This window comes from Falco naumanni, chromosome 3, assembly GCF_017639655.2.
Source record: "Falco naumanni isolate bFalNau1 chromosome 3, bFalNau1.pat, whole genome shotgun sequence".
Lineage (NCBI taxonomy): Eukaryota > Metazoa > Chordata > Aves > Falconiformes > Falconidae > Falco > Falco naumanni.
This window is the reverse complement of record NC_054056.1, coordinates 11,210,365-11,234,066: the sequence shown is the minus strand read 5'-3', so window position 1 is coordinate 11,234,066 and position 23,702 is coordinate 11,210,365. Positions and strand designations below refer to the sequence as shown.

At 43.5% G+C, this 23,702-nt stretch overlaps 1 protein-coding gene across 5 annotated transcripts in view; it reads right to left on the bottom strand.

Moving 5' to 3' along the window:
• The window catches only part of UBR4 (ubiquitin protein ligase E3 component n-recognin 4), a 79,433-nt gene that overhangs the window by 37,917 nt on the left and 17,814 nt on the right, over positions 1-23,702 (bottom strand). Inside the window, exons 26-63 of one of the 5 annotated variants that reach the window (XM_040587198.1) lie at positions 23,472-23,596; positions 22,785-22,882; positions 22,494-22,651; positions 21,581-21,790; positions 20,464-20,565; positions 19,469-19,569; positions 19,075-19,273; positions 18,652-18,840; positions 18,237-18,300; positions 17,853-18,044; positions 17,356-17,426; positions 17,081-17,228; positions 16,308-16,535; positions 15,914-16,084; positions 15,629-15,811; positions 15,187-15,345; positions 14,447-14,599; positions 13,932-14,159; positions 12,913-13,070; positions 11,700-11,871; positions 11,337-11,538; positions 10,881-11,044; positions 10,446-10,662; positions 9,838-10,054; positions 8,423-8,455; positions 7,240-7,303; positions 6,625-6,759; positions 5,780-5,954; positions 5,419-5,556; positions 4,847-4,968; positions 4,134-4,245; positions 3,513-3,643; positions 3,194-3,371; positions 2,897-3,001; positions 2,262-2,417; positions 1,402-1,570; positions 595-691; positions 91-198 (exon numbers count right to left, since the gene is read on the bottom strand). In XM_040587198.1, coding sequence (XP_040443132.1) covers positions 91-198; positions 595-691; positions 1,402-1,570; positions 2,262-2,417; positions 2,897-3,001; positions 3,194-3,371; positions 3,513-3,643; positions 4,134-4,245; positions 4,847-4,968; positions 5,419-5,556; positions 5,780-5,954; positions 6,625-6,759; positions 7,240-7,303; positions 8,423-8,455; positions 9,838-10,054; positions 10,446-10,662; positions 10,881-11,044; positions 11,337-11,538; positions 11,700-11,871; positions 12,913-13,070; positions 13,932-14,159; positions 14,447-14,599; positions 15,187-15,345; positions 15,629-15,811; positions 15,914-16,084; positions 16,308-16,535; positions 17,081-17,228; positions 17,356-17,426; positions 17,853-18,044; positions 18,237-18,300; positions 18,652-18,840; positions 19,075-19,273; positions 19,469-19,569; positions 20,464-20,565; positions 21,581-21,790; positions 22,494-22,651; positions 22,785-22,882; positions 23,472-23,596 — 5,632 coding nt within the window. The remainder of the gene's footprint in view (positions 1-90; positions 199-594; positions 692-1,401; positions 1,571-2,261; positions 2,418-2,896; positions 3,002-3,193; positions 3,372-3,512; positions 3,644-4,133; positions 4,246-4,846; positions 4,969-5,418; positions 5,557-5,779; positions 5,955-6,624; positions 6,760-7,239; positions 7,304-8,422; positions 8,456-9,837; positions 10,055-10,445; positions 10,663-10,880; positions 11,045-11,336; positions 11,539-11,699; positions 11,872-12,912; positions 13,071-13,931; positions 14,160-14,446; positions 14,600-15,186; positions 15,346-15,628; positions 15,812-15,913; positions 16,085-16,307; positions 16,536-17,080; positions 17,229-17,355; positions 17,427-17,852; positions 18,045-18,236; positions 18,301-18,651; positions 18,841-19,074; positions 19,274-19,468; positions 19,570-20,463; positions 20,566-21,580; positions 21,791-22,493; positions 22,652-22,784; positions 22,883-23,471; positions 23,597-23,702) is intronic. The other 4 variants (XM_040587199.1, XM_040587200.1, XM_040587201.1 and 1 more) reach the window with 4 other exon arrangements.

The window sequence follows — 23,702 nt, the reverse complement described above, 5'->3', positions numbered from 1 at the left end:
TTCTGTGACTTCCATGCATCCAATCCCCCCTGGAAAGAAACCCTGTCAAGAAGGAGCAAATCAAGAGTGTGTGCACATAGTACAGCTTACCTTTTTGTCCATGCACAGTTCTGCAATCAGTTGGGACAGAAGGTTATCTAAAGCTCCCTTGTCTTTCTCATCATCTCCATCCAGGTCTGTCGTGAGCATCAGAATAACCTGGGAATACAAGTCAGAGAATTAATAGAAGGCAGGCTCCATGTTTTCAAGATAAATACAGATGATCTTTCACAAAACATTGCAGATTTTATCTTGATTAATCTACATTCTTTCCCAAATTCTGCCTGTGCCATCACACCTTAATACGAACATTGAGTATAAACCCAAAAGACCCTCCCAAATACCAAGAAAGGTTCAAGTCTAGCAAAGACCCCTGGGCAAGGAATGCTGTAGGGTAAGGAATGCTGTGCAACACACAACACTTTAGAGATGGACTCACACTGTGAATGGGCAGGAAAGAGAAAGGGAAAAGCACATGCAAACAGAAACACAGCAGTAGTAGTACTAGTGATTAACTGTTTGATTAAGGCTTAAGTCCTGACCCTCCTCACCTACCTGCATATAAGGAATAGCCCGGACTCCTCCAACATTCCTCAGCTGAGGTAAGTTTTGCAGCAGCCTCTCCAGCAACATCAGTCGGACCATGTGCAGCCTGGGAAGTCAGAAGCCACAGGATCAGACAGATCCCAAGAAATACCAGACCCAGCAGGATCACCAACAATTTGTGCAATTTGCCAGAGAAGTTCAGAGCATGAGGAAATCCTAAGGTTTTCAGATCTGCAGACAGGAGTGCACTCCCTCAGACTTCAGAGTGAAGTTATCAAAGATTCAGAGCAACTCTGACAGTGGACATAGTTACTCACTTAGGAACTACACTGCCTAGCACAACCACCTGCCGAATTCCGCTGTCTAGAAACAGATACTACAGATCCGTTCTGAACTGCGCTGAAAAAATGACTGAGCATCTGTCCCCACAGAATGAAAAACAGCAGATCTTTCCAAAGTGCTCAGCACTCCTGCACATACTTTTTTTCCTAACACTGAATTTCACAAGTCCACAAGCTGCCTTTTAGTGATTCCTCGGTTTACTAGACTCATGCAGGATTTTTTCATTGCTTCGTCCAGGCAGCAGTCTGTGGGACACGTTTGGTATGTGTGACACATTACATGGTGAATGCACAGAGGGAGGCATTTTGCAATAGCAGTTTGCTCTATTCCATGTTTCTCGCTTCTGGTTTTTACTATCCAACAGAGTAACAAATCACACCCCATGAATTTCAGCACCTGTAGTCCACTCCTCTATGAACAATGACACTGTAGGTCAGGTGTGCTATTCCTGAAGAGGAAAACAAAGCCCCTTGCCTGTTACTGGTGTGGACATCTCCCTCTGCCTCCCCTTCCCCTTCGGAACCATCTCCCTCTTGCTGGCCTGTGGTAGTGCTGATCGCGCCTGTGCTTGAGCTGACACTGCCTGGCCCAGCAGGGTGGCCCTCAGCTGCCGTGTCTCCATAGGCACTACTACGGCCAGACACTGAAAAAGAAAAATAAAAAACCAGGAAAGACAACATCAGCACAATTGAACATGCATCTTGCCTGCTTCATAGCAATAGACACAGCTGAACTAGACTTCGGAATTACAGTTCTAAGGAGACCGTGATTTTGGTTATCTTCATAAAGCTAGAAGAGAGTCATTTCTACAGACGTAGCTTAGCACCCCTAGCATTCTTTTGTTCGTCAGCCTCATCTTTGTGGCTAAAATTGAACTGGTTCCACAGCAGTAATTTAAACTGAGTCAGAAGAGGTATGGATGGGCAGCACAGATGTAATTTTTTTATGTAAGTCTGTGATTATTATAGCTAGGTACGAGTCCTAATCAAAAAAAAATAAAACAACAAAAAAAAAAACCCAAGAGAGAAATTAATCTGACCCCATCCAAACTTATCCAGCAATACAGTGAATTCTTGCAGTCTCGCTCTAGGCTACTGTATTCTGTTATTACAGGACAGCAAAAGCTACGTCAGATTCCACACTTCTAGAGAACTACAAAAAATTAGCAAATATTCAGTCTGTATGCCACTTTGGCAGTAACCATAAAATGATGCATGGCATCATCCATTTGAGCAGAGATTTTATCTTTGCCTGGGATTACCCACCCCCTCTCACTCTGGTAAAGCCCTGTGACATAGAACACAGATGTACAGACACCGGTGCACAAGACTTACCGCTGTGCTCACCAGCCACAGAGTCCACTGCGCTGCCGCCGCTCTCGGAGCCTACACTGCCACCATGGTCTGCAGGTGAAGTCCGAAGAGTTGAGCCATCTGTTGCAGCTGTGCTGCCTTCATCATCAGACGCTGGAGCTAAGAGAATAAAGAGAGCTGTTACAAGTAAAAACACTGCCTTGATATAACTTCAAAAGACGCACATGCTACGAAAGAAAAGCTACAAATATTTATCTTTGGGTTTTGTGTCCATTTTCAACTACAAATCAAGAGGGAACTTGGAAGTGTCCATTGATACATTTAAGCGTGCTAAAAAGCAGTGGAGGGGAGACACCCTGAGAAGGAAACCTTCTCATCAAACAGACAATCATGCAAGTTACTTGAAAAACAAATGTCTGGTTGTCTATAAATGCAAAATAAATACAGTATATGGTTTATTTTAAGGAGAGGAAATAACTTCCTCAGAAGCCTACAATGAAAGCCCATCAAAGCAGAAAGAGGCCATAACAATGCTATCGAAAATACATGAAGCAAATAGTAATAATCGGTTCTTCAAAACCTTACTCACAAACAGATTTTAAGTCATTATTTAGGTCAAAATCAAAAAAGCTTGATTCCTCGCAGTGAACAGTTACCTGATGCTGTTGTATCTGAGAGCGTTCCAGCGTCAAGAGAAGAAGAGCTGGGTGCTTGGCCAGACAGTCCTAAGCTCTGAAGTCCAAGTGCACTACTGCTGCTCCCTGCAAGATGAAAACAAGTTATGAGTATCCTTCTATGAGAGAATAATGTTAACTCCAGCCTTCCCTGTACATTCTGCAGTTCTATTATCTTCGCTTTGCTGGAGGTGACATCAACAGCTTCTGTTTTGTTTCTCTCCCAGTTTCCTCATTTTCTATTTACCTTTCCGACTGCCAATAATGCCTACATCTTACCTTGCTGATCTTGCTGCAGGCTCAGGGCAATAGCCAATTCCACCATCGTTTCATCATCTGCATCTGGAGGAATATCCAGCATAGGAGGGAATCCCTCTGCTCCAGCCAGAAGAGCCTCCAGGGGAGAAGGGTTCCCATTATTCACATTTTCAGAAGTCTCCAGAACCATAGATTCAGACTACAGAAAGGAAACACAGTTTAGAGTTTTCACCAAACCATCTCTAGCTAATGGAGCACACAAACTGATTCATTGTAACTAAATAAAACTCAAGTACCTAACATAATTAAAAGGCTCCAAAGAGAAGCACTCTGGACTTACCACCATCTCAAAGTCCCCATGATCAACTTCGCTTTGCTCTTGGCTTTCTTGTCGGATATGCTCACCATTTGCTATCCCAGAACTCTGCAGCTTGTCTTCTGCATCATCGTCATCATCATCATCCTTATCTCCTAAGTGACAAAGGATTAATTCACAGATGCACTCCTTCCTCACATCACCAGGAACTAAGCAATTAAGGCTGGGAAAAAAACACTTAAGCTATCCCCCCTCATGAATAGATTCCATGACAACTACAATTCACATCAATGCTCAAAAAGTGTCTCTTGGATGGAGACTGGATAGCCTAATTTCGATCTGCACACATCTTTATGACTGATTTATAAGGACTTGAAAATATCTGTGGAAATACTAAGACAGGTTGGATTACTACCCCCTAGATAAAATAATCAGATCAAAGAAGAGGTGACTATTTCTTTTTAAAAAAGGAAAAGACGAGGGAAAAAAAGGTTTCAGGGGGCAAGAGCGAGCAGAAGAGAGGAGAAAGACTGGCTTTAGTCCTTTTTAGACCCAATTTATAAGGCTACTTTATTTTCTTGTCTTTTCTGACAAATAAAGTAGGTCATGCTCATTTAAAGGCAAAGACGAATGCCTCTAGCATACCCATAGGAGTATTGCTCCGAGGGGATGATGGCAAGGTGACATGTCTCCGCTTGTTCCTTGGTCTCAGCACTCTGATCAAAGCTTGTTTGCAAGAAAAGCTCACTGCAGGATCCTAAAGAGTTAATACGTAACCATTAAACTTCTTAACCTTTCAGTGCTTATTCACGGTATTTGGAAAGATAGCTTGAAGTACACTTACGACTCTGTTGGTCGTGGCTGACATAAGTCACTGCCTAAACATCTAAACTCCATTTCCCCCAGCAGCCGTGAAGCAGTACTCACCATTCCACACACAGCATGTGACAAACATTTACTAAACCACAAGGAGAGAGAAATTCCTCCTTCATTTACTTTCTGGCTGTATGATTTTGGCTGCCTACCTCTGTTTTGTATCCGTACTACATATTATCATTCTACCTGTACTTAATTCCCTTCATATTATAGAATCATAGAATCATTTAGGTTGGGAAAGACCTTTAAGACAGAGTTCAACTGTTAACCCAGCACCGTCAAGCCCACCACTAAACCACGTCCCTAAGCCCACATCTACACATCTTCTAAACACCCCCAGGGATGGCGACTCCACCACCTCCCTGACAGCCTGTTCCAGCGCTTGACAACCTTTTTGGTGAAGAAATTTTTTCTAATATTCAATCTAAACCTCCCCTGGTGCTGCGTTATAGGCTGAAGCAGAGCAGAGCAAGATTACACACCGGACAAAGTAACATCTGCATGTAGATCTTGGATGCTGTATGGATACAATCCAGTTCACACGTGCAGTATCCGTGGATAATATCCACCAAAGCATTGACCGTGGCTTCAACGTGAGTGAGACCTAAGGAGGAGTAAAAATAGGACCGTAATCAACTATCTTTCCATGTCAGCACATAGAGACACACACTGCAGGAAGCATCTTTTGTTCGTAGGCTTCAAGGCACAATGTTAGCACCACAAACATACTGAAATTTCAATCTAAAATGAATTTACACACCAGCCTTGTCTGTCTAATGGAATACTGCGCACCCCATATACCAGCACCACTGAATATCCTCCAGCACCATCTACGAAGCCAAACGTGAATAAATCAATCATCAGGCCCTTTTTACTAGCAAAATACACATACTTCTAACAAAAGCATTAGAGCAGAATTTGTAGATACACCTTAGAAAGCACGCAAGGCATCATTAGTGTCTCAAGCTTAGTCTGGAACAAGTAATTTTCTCTGTTTACAATATAGGATCCTTCAAAATAAACAAGCTTGACAATAGCAAAAGAGCTAGCACACCTGGCAGGCAGGCAGGGGCAAGGAACGCGTTTTTGGGCTTCGATGCATGTAGCTTCCAGAAGTGGTTAACTAGCTGGGTAATAAACGTGCAGCCATCTCCTTCAGTGTGTTTCTGGGCCTCTTGCCCTTCTTCACTCTCTGTACAGATCAAAAAACAGGTGTCAGATATGTGCAGGGGAAAGCATTAACAAGCAGGATAACACCAAGTTTATTTGAAATGGCTTTTGTTAGAGGCTCTGATGTCCTCATTACAAGGGCTATCACATGCCTAACACATCAAATACGGTTCCTGTTACACCGAATCAGATACCAAGACATCTTCAGTTACCACAACAGAAAGCTGAAGAACATTACAGACTACCTGTTTCCAGCTGTGGCAGCTTTGATTCTGTATAGTGGACCAGATTGTTGGGTCTCATAATAGCAATGGATCGAGCAGTGATGACCAGCCTCTGAAATACTTCAGGATCAAGGTCCTTTCCTTCTTTGGTTGAGGAACTCAAATACTGAATGGCTTTACTTAGCAACGCTTGATCCTGTAAAGTGAAAGATAACATAGGCAGAGGAAAACAACAGAGAGCAGCACAACAAAGCAACAGAAGCATAACTGCAGGACAGATCCTGGGGAAATCCAGCACTCGCTGCTTTGACTCTCAGCCAATGTCATCTAGGAAGGACAACTAATAGTAAAGAGTCACCCTGTAACAAAAGGAATCTGGCTCGAGAATTGATTTTCACATTTGCTTCCCCTCAGGCTCAAATGCAGATGGAAAGACCAGTGCATAGACATAATCATTCCAGTGGTTAGCAAAGGCTATCTGCAGGCATCTGTGCATTTACCGCAGTTATGTTAGCACACAGTCTAACCACGACCTACCCCGGTATTTTCCTAGCACCTGAAGCTAGATGCCTGTGGAAATGAAGCCAGAGCTATGGATGCAGTTTCTAAACAAACTTCATGTGTTTCAAGATCCAGATTTCTCTATATTAACTGACATTATTTCCCACCAAAATCTTCAAAAAGCATTTTAAGTAGTGAAGTTCTGCTGAAACACAAAAGCCAGTGAGGCAGGCAGCAGGAGATAAAGGAAAAATCAGCCAGCAGGTTTAGCGCTGCCATGGAGGAAGGGCTTTCTAGGGGTGTGCTGCACCTCAACCGTAAATTGTCAGGTTACAGGAGACACTGAAATCCTTGCACCATGTTACCTTGTGGTTATGGTATGCTGAGCGGCTGGTGTGCAAGCTAGCCAAGAGGCTCTTGGTTTGCTGCTGGACGCTGGAAGGAGCTGGCATGGACAGCAGCATAGTAGCCAGTTCCTGAGCTGCCACCTTATTCTTCTCCTGCTCCCAAGAACAGACAAAAAACGTTCTTCAGTACATTTACCATTAAGGTGATGCATGGTCTGACTTCTCAGCATACCTGCAGCTCCCTCCCCTCCTTGCACTGTGCATACAAGTTTCTGCCTTCCTTCAATACCGTTTTGATAGCTTCCTCAATTTATTATTTGACATTTAAGGAACATTTCACATGTCTACATAAGAAAAGTCCTTTTGAGATTTATGGGCTTCTACCCTGCTGTTTCTGTAAACGAGGTCACTCTACAGCACAAAAATCCCACTAGCAATAAATGCAAATGCCAATTGTCATTCTAAACTAGTTTCAAATGCTTTTCGCTAAGTCAACTTTCAGATCAGTGCTCCCAGCAAAACGGATGCTGCTCTCTTCTGTATCAGGCCCCCAGGGCTGCAGGAGGTGCTGCTGATCTTGCCCCTCCTCCCCCATCTCGGAAAGCTCAAGAATGTATTCAGAAAGTTACTTGCCTTCTCGTTGACTGGTCCTACAGCAAAGCAGCTTTCCAGCGCTTCTAAAGAACTCACTACTAGCCTGAAGGGAGAAAGGAAAGCAGGCTTGAGTACAGCAACCCTTCTCTCTCCTTAGCACTTTGCTTTATGCGGGCTACAGTCATGAGTAGCTCAGAGACAGCTAACGAATGCCAAGTACAAAATCAAAGCATGATAAAACCTGCCACAGGCACCATGCATATCATTTCATTGTGTTACAGACCAGAGTTAAACCTGGCTCACGCTCACAGACAAACTTAGGACTGCTTTAATAATCCACAGCTGAAAGACAGGGGCTTTTCTCTACCAAAGAGGATAAAACATTTCCTTACGCAGCCTGCAGCAGGGATAACTTGGATTGTCTTGACAGTACCAATTCACCATGGCCCACAGACGTACATATGACTGCAGATCAAGGGTTGGTATGACACATGGGAAAAAGCGTAACCGACTTTTCTAAGGGAGCAAGATTCTACCCGCTTCCTATTTTCACACAGGTTGCTCTTTCCAATTTGGAGTTTTCAGCGCAAAATATTCCAGAGGAAAATTAACTTGGAGCACTGGGTATGACCCAAGTGAGAGATGCCGAGCTCCAAACTTTTTCACAGTAAAACACTTGCCCCAAGGGAAAACCTTATTTACAACTTGCAGCAAAGTGTTGAAATCTCCCTTGCAGCACCACTTCATGCCTTGCAGTAGAACTACCTGAAACGCCACCTGACACACGAGAAGGAGCAGTGCAAGGATACAGGAAGGAGGGAAGAGGTAGCATTAAGGGGAGAAATAACAGCACAGCATTGGATACGAGGTAGAAGAAACAACAATTGTCTGGTCTGGCGGTGATAAATAACATGACATTCCCCTACCCACAGCCACCCTCCATAAAGCTAGCAGGGGCATAAGTGGGATAAAAAGACGCAAGGAGGAAACAAAGCGAAAAGAGAAGTCTGTCAAACAAGCAACAGTTATGCCGTATACAGCAAAAATCTGCAAACCCCCTCATCTTTACATTTCGCTAAACCATCTGCCATGCAATGACCAGAATGTAAAGAAGCAAATGTCACTTGGAAAACAAAAAAAAACCAGTCAACAAAAGCCACATCATGTGCTCTGTCTCTCTGACACACACTCATTCGTGCAGAGAAAAGGATGGCATACTAACCGGTCCAGGGTGGTTAGGGACTCAGTTTCAGAACTTTGGGGGAGCAAAGAAAAAGGAAAAAAAAAAAATAATGTGTAAAGCTCACAGAAAAACTCCCTAGAACACATTCTAAGCAAAAGGCAAATTAAATGGGGAAATCAGGAAGCCAGGAGAGTGCTATATACAGTAAGTCTAAGCACGGGTCTTTCTATCTGGGCAGCAGAAACTTGTCGAATAGCAAAACAAAGGAGATCCAGGCCACCTAGCACAGAGAAGCCAAGCACACTGCTTAAAGCACCACTGAAGGTTAAACCTGAAGTGCAGACACCGAACTTTTCTGATAGGAAATACACCTCTTGCCTGCCGTTAGCTGTTCCTACTCAAGAGGCCCTTTATAAGGTAACCATGCTGCATTCTCTAACACGTTAAGTGAAAATCAAGAGTAATTTTTTTCTTTCTGAGTTTTTAGAATATAATCCCTCTGCTTTGGAAAAGCAGAAAGCATGTCAGTGGAGAGAGGGACATCTTGTGGACATGTCACAGCAGAGGAGGGACAAAAAGAGAAAATAAGCATAGGAAAAAATCCCATCAACTATTGGACAAAATATTAAGAGATGGCCAAACAGGTCCTTCAGCTGGAGACAACTGCTACTTCAGGCCCTGAACCTTTACCTGAGAACTTCAGTAAGATAAAATTCACCACCATTTACTCACGATCAAGCAGCGTATCCCTTAAAATGCTCATTTTTCAGCAGTGCTACTTCCTCTTTGATATGTTTCCCTCCTATCCTTGCTAGCTTGCCAGGCTTTCTACAACCCTTACGATACACACTGTCTGAGCTCAGAAAGAGAACACAGGGTGGATATTAAAAGAAAAAAAAAAGTTTTCTTTCTTCTGCTAAATAGATGCCCAGCTCACCCTTGTGCTCTGGCTCTCCATAGGAGTATGTGGGGGAAAACCCCAACACTTTCTCCACCACAGCAGTTAAACCTGAGACATACAGGCTACAAGGTAAGTTAGTGGGAACCACTAGCCTAAAGCAGCATCACACACGAAGCCCTCTTCAAAACTGAACTGAACTTCAGGGGCCTTACCTTTGTGAGCTCTAGAGAATGAAAAAGGGCTAGCTTGAAATGAGAAAATGCACCAAGGCAGCAGAAATCTCTTTTAGCTCTTTAAGACTGCTATAACAAATGAACTTAGCAATGTGAAGCACGCACACAGATCTATCCGTTTACTCCAGCAGATAAATCAAGAGTGAGCACAAAGCCCTCCCTTAGAAGATAATTATTGACTTTTCAGTTATTGTTTTAGAAAAAACTCACTAAATCCCCTTAAGTTCTCCCGGTTAAGAAAGGTACACAAGCATACCAATGTCCCCTCTACAGCAACCACCCATTTGCAAGGAGAAATAAAAGAAAGACTGCAGAAATACCTCTCCAGGACAGTCCCACTGGCAGCAGCAGGGGTAGCCGACTCTGTGTCTCCAGTGCCATTCCCTTGATTCAGGTTTGGGGGACAAACGTTGCTCACTGAAGCAGACGGGAAATCCTCTGGGGGCTCATCAGGCCATCCAAACTGCTCTTTGGTTTTGCCATAAATTTTTATGGAATCCATCATAGTGACTCCAGCAGGATCCACAGAAGCGCCAACTGCAGTGATGAAAGAAATTTCTTAAAAACTAACAGAGCAGCTTCTTTTGAATACAAACAAGCACAGCCTCCTAAGGTCAGGATAGCAATTCCACTGCATCGTTAATATACAGCCCCTCTGACAGGTTCATCTTTCCAAAGCCATTTTCCTTCTCTATTACCTCAGCACAAAATTACTGAGCTGAGCTATTGCACACTCATCCAATGCCTCAAGAAACAGAGCCATAAATAGTTACTAAATGTTCAGGATCTGCCCCTCAAACTATTCCTGTAGTCAGGTCAAATGAACAGGTTGTGGAAACCCTTCTTACCATGGGGTGAAGCACAACAGTTTCAACCCCGCCAAGCAAAACCAACAGGTAGCCAAAGTGAACAATTAATAAAAACTTACTGAAAATGGTTAGTTTCTTGTCAGCCTGCAAGGCTTCCTCACGAGTGAAAGGGAAGTCAAACCAGCGAGCCCTGGTCATGTTGAGCTGCATGGTGCGGCCAAAGATCTCCAAGTACGAGGGCGCTCGCTCTATCGCTTGTGTGCCAATCTGGATCCGCATGCCTGTCATCACCATCGTGTTGTTATTGTTTGTCACTTCGATGGTGAAACCCCCAGGCTGGAGGAGACAAATCACAGCTCAGAAAGGTGAGCCCAAAAAATCACTCCCAAGTTAAGATGCTCAAGTCTGTACACAGGCGCCTCCACTGTTTACTTAACAATATCATGGGATTTGTACAGGGTCATTTGAACAAAGCAGACTAGGAAAAGGCATGCAATCAATGAACAATGATGTCACCCAGGAGCCCCAGAGAAGCCCCACGCTGCCCCATTTACCTTTGTGTTGGCCACATACATGCCAGTGGAATTGAGTCGGTGCTTTATCTGCTGAGCGTTGTAAACCTGCAGCAGGTCATTTCCTCCAAACTCCACATCTGTGAGTTGCTGGTTGTGTTCAAAGAAGTCAATAGGGAAGTTCACTTGGCTGGATGCACGAGTTGCTAAAAGGGAAGACAGATGTTTTTAACAAAATACATTATAAACAGACAAAGCTGTGGTAAAAAAGCTGCAGAATAAACTTGCCTCCTCTGGAAATGCCTGTGCGAGCCAGATAGCTATGTATTTTTACATACATCTACGGAAACATTTTACCCAAACTTAGCCAGTACTTAGCCTTGAGATTAACTGGCAATTGTCAGAAATGAACATCTTAATTATCTACATGATGCCAATCAATCTTTGCATCTATATTTGCCACCGCTACCTTGCACCTAAGTATGAGAAGCCCCTTACTAATAGCAGCTGCCTTGCGCTTGCGAACTGGTTTCATGATGCTGATGACGCTGCTAGGCTGGAGAGAGGGCTGGAGCCAGTAGGAGGTATTCTCTACATTGGCCATGTAGATCCTCAGGCTGCCGTCTTCGCACAGGAGGATCATAGTGGTCCTCTGCTGCTCATTGCAGGCCGTGTGACGGATGGCCACCATGTCCTGAATCTGCAAAGGCATGCAATACAAGTCAAGGAAAGGACTCGGCAACTGCTGCTTGAAGAAAGGAACTCTCTGCATTAGAAAAACTGTGAAGATTAGCGATCTTGTTGATGGAACAATGAGAAACCACGTTTTAAGGGCCAGAAATACAGGAAACTATGACTCACCTTTGCTTTGGCTGGCAAGGTTTTAATCTCCTGGATGAGAAAGGTGTCCGGCTTCACCATCATCACCAGTGGGACACCTGTGGTTTGCTGAACACAGCACACCAAGCCAGGGTGGTTCATCACCTCAGACCACTGACACAGTGCTGGTGAAGTCTTACTCCCACCGTTTGAACTGCAAGAGATGAAGGGCAGAATAACATTTGTTTAAAAAGCAACACAAGTGAAACCACACAAAATTCATCACCACTCAGGTCAAAGCTTCATCCTCAGCAGGAATTCAAAGCGCTGCATTAATGAACAGCCAGGAACATCAGCGCCCAGTTCACAGGTGAGAAACCTGAAACAATCACTTGAGTGGGGAGAAAGCACAAGCCGCCCAACCCCACAGTCCTGATCTCTGCCCTGGTAACACTTTATGCCCAAACCCAAGGAAGCAATTTTAAAATGGCTTTCGGCTATCTTTTTATGTGAACAGATGCACAGGTCCATGTTTCAACACACCAGCAGCACTAAGCAAAGGCCAATGCAGGAGAATCTATGTGACACTGCTCACTGGAAAAAAAATACTATAAATCTGCAAAAAGACTAAGCCAAACTCGACCAGGGCTAGGGAGCTCTTGGAACCTGACCCTGCTACAGAGCCTACTCAAGACAGAGGCTTTCTATCAGGCTAGTGAAGAGCCTGTGGCCCAAACACCCAGCTTTCCTCCTCAGGAAAAATGACAGAACACTTCTTTCTTGTCACATACATAGCATAAGAGATTGGTTTCCCTCAAGGAAGTCTGAAAATAAGCCTTAACATGCACAACACACAAGGTCCACTGCAGTACTGTTGCCGAAAAGAAACAAAAGGCTTCCTTGCTCTGCAGCCTCCGCAAGGGTGGGTAATCCCATCGGTTCCAGCTGCTGCACCACCAGCAGCTCTGCACTGTGCAGCAAGACTGCTCTGAAGCCACCTTTCCACTGTGAAATCCTAGTAGGAAGAAAAAAAATGCATACACATCCCACTGCCGAAACAGGCAGCTTTGGTTTCAAATCATTCTGCAATTAGGGCAGAAGCACCACAAAAAGTAGCAAGAAATCATCAGTCAAAAAGGGGATCTTCGCCACAAGCTTTGGCCATTCAGAGCTGGGATGTTAAGAATAATTAGTAATATTTATTAATGATAAACAGAAATGAAAACTTCAGGGGAGTCTTCCACATGCGCCTCACCTCTTTATGTTAATTGGGAATAGCCTCTGCACTTCCAGATTGGCCCGGCTGATGGTGGCTGCAAAAGATTTGCCTTGACAGTAACTGAAGAACAACATCTGTAGCACGTGGGAGTAATACACTGACACACCGCCTCCTGCGACCTGGCCATTACTGTCCTGCAGGATCAGGGAGAAACGACAACATTTAAGATAAGCATACATCCTCCAAAACACTTTGTCAGGCTTTTAAATGATGGAATTATTCCAAAAGCCTCTCCCTGCCCCCTCCTCAGCAGTGAGAGAACACAGCCCTAAATGACAATTTTCTAAGCTGAACTCCTTGGTGAACTCATCCATCAGATACTTCAAAGGCTTTTGAAGGGGATACTGCATAGCCAAAGGCTGTAGGTAGCCCTCAGCTACCACATCTGTGTGCCTGAATGTTGTATGGCAATCTCACATGCAGCGCTCCCCATGTTCCCAGCTCATAAAAGAGCTTTCCTGAGGGCCTGCTTCTGATCTCTTCCCCCATTTTGGAGCAGGCTGGAATAAAAAGACTGAATGAAAGGGGGACAGCTTTTAAAAGCCGCCCCCCAAGACTACAGAGCTGCTGTTGACCAGCAACAAAGGCTCACTCCACCTCTGCAGCCCCAGCAATGGTCAGGAACTTTATCCATTGTGGTTACTGCACCTTTGGAGTACCTCGCTCCAAGAACAGCACTGCTCTGCAGCCACCTCCCTGCTGAGAAATCCTGCCGGGCATAACTTCAGAGCCAGCCACGGAAAGCATGCTCCATTTTCTAGATGAAAGGATCAAGGGGTTTAATTTTTACCCCCACCCCTTTTCACTGCAAGGATGTTTCTCTCTTTAGAGGAATGGCAAGCTCATTGATCTAGATCAGGGGGCTTAAAAGGAAAGGGGGCGGGGAAAAAAAAAAAAAGAAAAAAAAAGGAAACTTCTGCGTTCAAATATAAGGCACAAGCAAGAGAGAGAAAGCCACTGCAGCCCATGCTACAAGAAAGGCAAGACACCAGTACCTTTAGGTCCTCATGATTGACTTCAAGCACGTTGGTGACATAGAACGGTCCATGCTGGGCACTGCTCGCCTCTTCCATGAGCTGCGTATAGATGTACCCAGCCGAGGACATGATCACTATGATGTTCTTCCCCTCTTCGTTGAAAAGGAAAGTGACATCCCTGATTTTGGAACTTGGCAGAAGGAAATAGAAAGTTGGACTCAAGGCATCGACAGAGAGATCGTAAATCTGTGGGAAGAATCAAGGAAATAACTTCCATGATACAAACCAGTGCAAACGGACAAGAGTTGAGACAATAGGTTGAGATTTAGATGTTACAGTTCATTTTTTTGCTTTTTGGGTTCTTTGGGTTTTGCTTCTTCTTACGACAACAGTAGCCAAACACCACAGTTTTATATTTCCAATTAATTTCTGGCTAAGAATATGATCACATTCTTCCCCATGCAACTCTGCCAAGATCCAGACTCTAATGTCTGAAAGAAGACCTCTCATCAACAGCTGATGACCAAACGTACCTTCACAAAGTCGGCAGTCACAATAGCAAGCTCTGTTTGAGAGCCTGGCAGCCACACAGCTTTAATGATGAAATTTCCAGTGGCTAGTTGGGGATGAAGTACCAAATGATCAGAGACTGATCCAGAGCTGCTGAATGTTAACACGTGGCAGTCCTGCGGTAATGAAAAAAATTGGTCAAATATTAGAACAAAGCGTTTATAAACATTTCAAGCCAAGAACAGAGTTAAAAGCTAGCATTCCTCTTAGTGCCAATAATAATTCATAGAGGAAGAATCTAAAATTCCTGCAGGTAAGGTGAATGACGTGGAAGTTTGTGAAGAAAACAAAACCAAACCCAAAACCAAACCACAGAGCTGTTTCTTAGCTAAATATCAGATCTGTGAATTCGGCACTGGGAAAGCTGAACCTAAATTGGGGAGAATACAAAAAAACCATCCTGGCTACAAAGCACTTGTTACGGACTAGTTCTAACACACCAAGTTTCACATGACTAAACCTTCACTCCTGTCATAAATTTGGCCTAAATACAATAAGTAGTACTATTTTGAGACACTGTCTCATTTATTATATTATTCATATAGGTCCTGCTCCTTTTACTTCATGTATCTAGTAGGAAAGTGATTCATCAACTAAAATTAGTGACAGACCTTTGGAGCCAGCTCTGCGCTAGCTCCTCAGAGGACAGACAGACACCTGGTTTTGAGCTGATGTTTCCAGCTGCCTGGAAAAGGGCACTTACTTTCAGGCCACACACAGCTAGGTAGTCCTCCTTGCAGGGATTTCCAGTTAGGCTCAGCACAGTAAATGGAACAGGTGCAGAAGCAAGGCGAGTAAGGGTCAATTTTCTTTTGCTGGAGTCTGCTTGTTTCAGCAATGCTGAGAGCTGAAGGACTGTAATCTGCAGAACAAAAGGAACTCAAGTTACCCATGTTTACAACCAAGGGGAAAAAGGCATTTCAATTTCAGCTCTATGACTGTGTGGCCACAGTTTTCACTGTTTCTGCTGCAAGACTTCTTTTCTCTAAGGAATGAGAGGTATTTCTAAGCTACACAATACTTTACAGATGATCCAGATCTCAGGACAGGCAGAACAAATCGTATCCCGCTTGTTTTTCAGTGCTCTAAGGCCAGTTTCGTTTTCCTTTACAATCCAGAATTCTCTAAAGAGTTAGAGAACTCACCTTGCCCTTTTCATGACTCACAGCCAGGTGTTGCCGACGGCCGTGCGGGGACGACAGCACACACATCGCCACCCGCCTCAGCACATGAGCACTGATCAGCTGCCGGATCGTCTGGCCCTGGTCACCGCTGTAGTTCATGCGGACGTTCTCAAAAGCACCTTCTTGAGAGCCCAGAGTCGGGACCTGTGTCATTATGAAAAGCATACAAAAGCCTATCACTGAAATTTTTCTGTTTAAAAGTGATCCCACTTGTCCCATCATCTAATCGCTCCTTTAGTATCATACCATCAACTGATCTGTCATTTCTACTGACTTGTCCAAAGTATGTAGCTCATTGAGAGCTTGCTGTGCACGACTGCTGCTCCCCATGGCCGAAGCTTGCTGGAAGTTTATCTGAATGGCATCCATCAGGAAATTCAGCATCTCCAGCACCAAAGGTGCAAAGGAGAAGTTGGCCTGCAAGAAATAAATAAGGCAAGTGAAGCACAAGATGCTCTTGCTGGCAGTCTTCATAAAAGCTGCATGTCAACTGCTTTTTAAAGCCGGACACCACTTTTATGATCGCTCTTATCAGAAAGAGCAGCGCAAAAATCAAGCAACTTGGCAGATAACCAACACTGGTTTGCCCCTCATCCTCATCTTAAACCATCTTCTTTTAACAGCTAGCTGATAATCATACCTGGGACTGCAATTCCTCTCGACAGCCCTCAACATTTCTACACAGGCTGCTCTTCTTGGGTTTTTCTTCATCAGGACCCTTCCCCTCACTGATGGTGACCTTGGCTTTCTCTGCAGGAGAGGTGCTTGCATGTCGAATGACACTCTCGGGCACTCTGGGCTCACTCTGGAAGGCGGATTCTTTCATGGTAGAACTCATACCACTGCTGGGAGTTCTCTTCACCAAAGCCTGGGAATGATACCGTAATGCTAAAAGCCCAAACCAGACTCAATTTTACCACTGATAAAATGAATACAGGTTGTAACAGCAGCAAGATTAATGTAATTTTTAAGAAACAGAGTGCAATTCTCTTGCAGATTGCAATCTTAAAGAAATAACACAACAGTATCCTACGTGCCACTCTCCACCCAAGTATTAGAAAAATGTTCATATCTAAGATAAAGTTGCTTTGCTTGCTGCTAGTGGAAAACATGGTAGAAGGTGGTATCTGAATGCTGCGTAGCTTAAAATAACTTGCAAATTCTGTCGGGCTAACTGGAATCCAAGTAGTCACTAGGACAAAGATTTGAAAATGCACTTATTTGGTGCAAAAAAAGGTAAATTGCCAGGCAAGCAGTAAATTAAGAGGAGTCATCATAAAGCCAAGGCCTTCAAGTCTTTGTACTCTTACACACTCATATCAAAAGGTAACTTAACGCAGAACAGAAACCTCTGCAAAAGACTTTAAAAACTGAAGAAACCACAGCTTGTAAGTTGATTTAAAGACACATTACCAGGCAACTGCCATCTTCCTTGGCTCCACAGTCACAGAAGAATGATCCGTATTTGGCGTAAGAAATCTCATGATCCTTGTGACAAACTTTAGCACAAACTGTGCAAACACCAACCCCATCAACCATCTTGCAAGTGTGACAGTGATACCTGCACAAAATAAGCCAGAGGAGTTATAAAATACAGTGCCTCAGTAAGGCCCACAGCTGCATTTGCTTCCTTCTCAGTGGCCAGAAATATCAGGCTGAAATTGCAAACACAAATTTGAGATTCTTACCAATGCTGATTCATGAATTCCTTCTGTGTGATCGTGAAGGTACAGAGTTTATTACAAAGAGAATCTTCATCCTATAAGGAAGAAAGTTGTTTTGGAAAGGTGTCACAACTGCAGCTACAGCAAAGGCACAGGGTACAGAATACACTCCTCGGACATCAAATGCACATTTTAAGAATAGCAAGTTTTAGGATCACTTCACTAAAAGGCAGCAGTTGGTATCAAACCACATGGAAAGAGGAGATGGTAACATTTTAAAGCAACACAAAAGAGTGAATGTAAGAAAAACAGTAAGAAAAAATATATATTGGGGAGACAAATTTTAAAGCATGCATTAACGACAAAATTCTCTTCCAGATCTGACAGCTAGGGTTCCTCACTCAGTCCCACATTAGGAATAAACAACAACAATAGAAATCTTGATTTATAACCCGAGTAATTCTGATTTGAAAGCTGCAAAATAAATCTTCATCTCATTTGCAGCATTAACTATTGCCTACCGAATCTTCAGCTTGAGAGTCCTCCTCTTCCACTGCCAACTCTTCCACCCAGTCTGAATCCACCTCAATCGCCCGTTCCTCTCCATCAACAGAAAGATGACTTGGTCCTTGGCCACTGGTCTGGCTCAGTGCATTAGTCACATCGGCCAGGTAAGAGACAATATGGCATGTGCACTCCAAGATAGTCACATGCTATAAAGTAGACATGAATGAAAATGAGAGACAATATTTAGATCCCACAATAGCTGCTGTAAGGCAAGAAAGTAGAACAGTCCCCCAACCAAATTGCTTTAAAACTCCCACTATGAAACCAAAACAGGACAGCTGATACAGCTGAGGCCTGAGATTCATTCCTGCAAGTTAAGCACATGTCACATGTCTTACCTTCCCTTGCATGACATTCGCATTCATTTTTTCTACCACATTCTTCTGAGACAGGTATTTCTTGCTGTAACACAAACCAGTGGAGAAGATCATTACAGTCTGGGAGGTATATAATCAGTTCTGACAAATAGCCTGAAGCATTCAGTTTGCTTTGGATTAACCACAGGAAATGTATAAATGCAGTAATTAAACCATCATGTATGGAAAAGGCAAAGAAAACACAGGGTCATTCTTAATGGGCGGACAGAGATCAGCCTCTCTAAGACACTTTACATTCTGAAAAAAAGCAACCCTAAGAAACGTTTCAGTTAACATGAACATCTGTCCCCAGATTACCAGGAAATTATTTTTTTTTAAAAAAAAATCAGTCTAAGTGATGCAAACGCACAAACAGCAGTACACAGTTCTCTCTTACCATCTGCCTAGCCAATCAACAGCAGCACCATGAAGCTGGAGGTGTCCCGCACCTTGTCCTGCACTAGCCAAAGTTGCCATCACGACCATCAGTTCAGGAAAGCCTGTGCCATCACCATTGGCCAACATTTCTGTTGCCATTGGTATTAGAGTACTCAGTAGAACAGTGCAGACTCCTTCTCCGACTTGGCTAATCAAAAAGGAGAAAGTTTCAGACAGGTACGTCACCCAGTGAAATACCACTAAGCCCCACACCGCAAGAGCACTGTCACAGCAATGCCTTCAGGGCAAACTGCCACACCCCCCATCACTTCATTTGAAAGCTGACAACAAGAAACCACCAGCAACTCGCAAGCAATCTGCACATCTAGAGAACAACAGAAATGAACAGCACACAAAAGAAACTACAAAGGTTGTGCTTTACCTGTTTTCCCGAACAATGTAAGTTGTCAAGAGTTGCAGCAGCTGCCTGTTCTCTTGCACAACGTCCAGCTGGTCCGAGTCTTTGGGTGGGGACATGGTCATCCTGGTTAACCAGGCCTGGAGACGTACAGGTTCCACACAAGCCAGCTGAGCCAAAGAGCCACAAAGTCGCAACAGGCTGGGGTTGGGACTCTTCTCAGCTGGAGGAGAAAGTTACTAGTGAGTAACAGATGCTACAACAAACATGTTTGAAGATGGCTTTCCATTAAAAGCGTGAAGCTGTCATTCCACTTCCTCTTACAGCTGTTCTTTCAAGTATCTTCATATCATAGTCTAATACAAAAACAGTATGAAGGGGACAAAGGCAGGACAGAAGAGATGCAACAATTACTTACTCAGCTGGAAGAGCTTGGTGAAGAATTTTAGCACCCTGTTGCAGAACTTCGCTGAGAGGTTTTCATTGGCTGTCGCCATCATGATCTGGACCAATTCTCCACTATATGGAGAGGAGGAATTGTCAGCTTTGTAAAAGATGACCCATTCCTTTTTTCCACCTGCACTTGTACCTGCCCTCACACTTAAGACTGGCAATAGTTTGTATTAGCATCACTCGGCATCCAGGCCACAGCAATTGCTTTCAAACAAACAGCCCTTAGCTTAGACTAAACCTTGTAGATCTCATGAGCTCCTGAGAAGCATATCGGTATTCTCCACGTATCAAGTCACAAACGGGCCTGTACTGGTTTCCAAACCAAAATTCTATGTTTTCTTGCCTATTTTTCCCTTCCATGTTAACACAGAACAGCCACTAGACTGCTTTTGAACTGTTAAACAAGTAGAGAGAAAAAACAGACAATGGCTGGATTTCCAACACACAAAACCTTTCCTCCAGTTCACCCTCATATCTCTTCAGAACATTTGTTTTTGTGCTATGCCGTTTCCATCACAATTTGCCTTCATAATTCTAAGTCAGGCCAACACCCCACCTTCACCCTTAAAAACATCAACCTATAGCCCCAAGGAAGCACTGAGAGAACTTGGGATTCTGCAGCTTGATCTGTACTTGATCTAACAGCCCTACAGACCAGCATCTCTCAAAAATATCCTTATAATGCCTTTGATAAAACAATCATCTTGCAGAATTCCCCACTGATGATCACTGTGAGGGCTTGGTGAATATTTTACTTGGAGTGACAAAGACCTAGGTCCTTTCCCACACAGAAAGTCTTTTCACACTCCCCTGCACTGCTTGAAGGGCATCTTCTCTTTACACAGTTCTGTATTTTCCTGTGCAAAGGCATTAAAGTCACATAGGTATTGACAGTGGCAAGCTAAGAGAAAAAGGAAGAGAAATAAAGTTCCTAGGCTACAACTTCCAGGATGACTTCACCTTTCTGAAAAGAATTCCTCCATGGCTTTTCGGGCCTGGCTGCTCTCCAGTTGTTTCTCCAGATGCTGCAAACATTCCTCCAAGATGGACTCATCCAGGCCACTAAGGATCAAAAGATGCATATTAAGAATACAGAAGAGCAATTTAAACTACTTAATCCTAAGAGCTGAGAAGTGACCAGTTTTGCTAATTCTATTAAACTGTCTACTAACTGAAAGCAGCTCTCCTTCCAAGAGACAGGAGAAAAACAGTTGATGAACAATCATACATAAAACACAAATCCACCAGGTGTTCAGAAAAAAGTGGCACATGATGCTGTAAGGCAAGTTACACAGGAACCTATAATAATCTCGACCTTTCAGACTCCTCACATTATAAATTCCTATAAATGGCTGCTCTTTTTACACTTCAAGTCTCTTTTAGTGTTACTCCTTCCCATTCTCTCCTGCTCTCATCCCCACTCCACAACACACTCTGCAAGTAAAATCCAATTACATTTACATTCTCTACCAGAAGGCGCAGTAGATCTCCCTCTGAATACCTTCCATCCAGAGGGGATCAGTATTAAAAAGATGCAACTTCATCATGCCTAATGGTTTTATGTTTCAGATGGGTAGAATCCACATCTGCACATCAAGCTTATTCCCTCCATACACTCAGTGAGTCAGGGGTGGGAAGCACAAATCTGGCTAGTTTGCTATGATAAAGCAGGGATTAACCATCCTTAGAAACAGCAAGAAGAGAGACAAAGGAATATAAAGCGAGTTAGGTCGGCATCTTCAGCTTTGATTTTGTGCTTGTATTTACATAATTTTCTATTTGCCGAAATAAAAAAAACTATCCAGATACATCCATGCTCCATTCAGAGTTACAAGAGATGATGAAAATCCACGCTGCCTTAACAGCAGCGCTGAAAATTCTAACAGGAATAAAAAAAATCCATCTTTTTAGTCCACAGATCTAGAACCCTTCCACAGATAAAAATAAGCCGACTTTTTGCTTTTCTGTCGTGCTGGTTTTGAACAGCACATCTTGACACTGATGTTTGAACATACTGTAGTAATTCTTTGTATACAGCTTTCTTGGAGGAGAACTGCAAGCCACACAGCCCCGTTACCTGTTCGGATCAGAGTGATGGGCCAGGATGTTATAACATCCTGTGATCAATTTCTCATAAACACGTGCCAGGAATTCATCTGATTCTGCAGGGCCCAGGATCCTTTCTAAGGAGTTGCTGCTTATTTCTGCCACACTCTCTGTGCTGGTCTCCAAAAGGAGGGGCAATAGGGAATGAATCACCTGTGGTGGGTTCAAGTCATCCGACCAGCTTGAAAAGAAAAGCCAACAAGTTAATTCTCTGCATGATGTATCAGAGAACATTCTTACCAGATAACTCCTAAGTGACACAAGTAAGGCACAAGTCTGGATGGAAATCAGTGATAAAACCCTTTTTAGAAAGCTGGAATAAATACACTGGCACAGCAATTTTCCCCTCAGAAAAAACAGTCCTCATCTGGAAAACTCTACATGTGTCATTGTTGCATATACAGTTACAACATTTTCCTACCAGACAGTCCTGCTATGGCATAGTACAGCTTTTGGACTTGTCTGCAGTGTCAATAACTATTTTTTTGTTTCAGAATATCTTAGAGTAAGTCCCTGGAAAAAAAAATTTCGTCCATTTCACTTTCATTATGCTTTGAAAATGTCACACAAGTGAGTAACAAAACACAAGTGAGTTAATTAGATCCATATTGTCTCAGTTCAGATCCCAATTTCTTCAAGTCCCTATTCAACAAAAAGGACTACAGGTCTCTCAGAGTTTGTCTTTTAGAGATGCCAGATCAAGACAGAAAGGCTATCTTTCATTCATTTACTATTTAGAACTGTAAACGAAAAGCTCCGTTAAAGGCTTACTTCAAAATACAGCGCCAGTTCACCAAGTGTTCCGCCCGAACAGCCTGGTGAAGACAGACACTCGGAAGAGCAGACATATAGAGCAAAAAAGCGATATAAACCCCGTCACTTACACAATGAGATCCCCAGTGAGTCTGACCAGGGAGAGCAGGGTGTGCTTTAAGGAAGCTGCAAGAGGTAGACTTTGGCTGCAGAGAGTACCAAGGTGGGCGGCCTGAACCGCACTGATGTAGCTTTCGGCGGGGATCGTGTCATTCGCAAAGGCGTTGCGCTACGGATTGAGACACACACAGGCACACAAATCAGAGCCCTTTACCTTTAACAGAAAGACATACTGCCCGCCCCTTGCCAGCAAGTTATGGAGTTAAGATCACACCCAGGTCAATCCACGAGGCTGGACTCACCCACGAGCCAATGTTTGGAAACTCATTTGTATGAATGTTGTTCCACGATTCACATAAAGTCTGCACAGCTGATGGCAAGTTCTGAACAAGTGTTGGACCTGCAATTAATACAGAATCATAAGTCACTGAGTAATTTCACGGGTCCTATAGACAACTGCAATGCCTCTATAACACTCTTTAAAACTGAATTATTAAGACACAACTGTAGCTAAATTCTGCTAAAAAACCCCTGAGCTGTAATTCTGTTAAAGGCTAGTTCCATGCTTTTCTACAAGTCAGAATCATCCCTAGAAGTTTGCAAGGGCTTCACAGCTTCTTTCACTTAATTAAAACAGAAAACATGGCAAAAATATTAATTCGCAGCAGCCTTCCAACATACCAACATTTCATAATTCTCTTTACTACGCCATGCCACCAGACCTATAATATATTATGGTTATAAAAGCATTTCAATACTCCAGATAAGTCCACAAGATAGTTACTTTCAGGGTTTGCCCAACTTTTTCAGTTGTTAGGATACTAAAAGGGAAAGACTTCCTAGTCTGCTGCTGCCTGGATAGTGCACTATTTGAACAAAGCGACTGCGAGCACATTAGCCAGCACAGAGCTTTGAAATGGAACGTTGGCAGCATTGTAGAAAGCTTCACCTGTACAGAGAAGGAAATCTGAACTATCCAGCACCCTCACCTAGGGTATTAGACTTGCAACGGCTGGATCCAATGGCCAGGACAGCAGCATAACCTCGTAGCTTCTCTTCAGAGGGTTTGTTCTCAGTGGAGCCCTCTTCGGAGAGACTCCGCAGCAAGTACGATCTGCGTTCAGGGTGGAAAGGATTTATTTCAGGAAACAGCTCTCCATTTCAGAACTAAGGGTGTCAATACAGCGACAGATAAGCAAGCAAAGTTCTGAAGTTCTGCC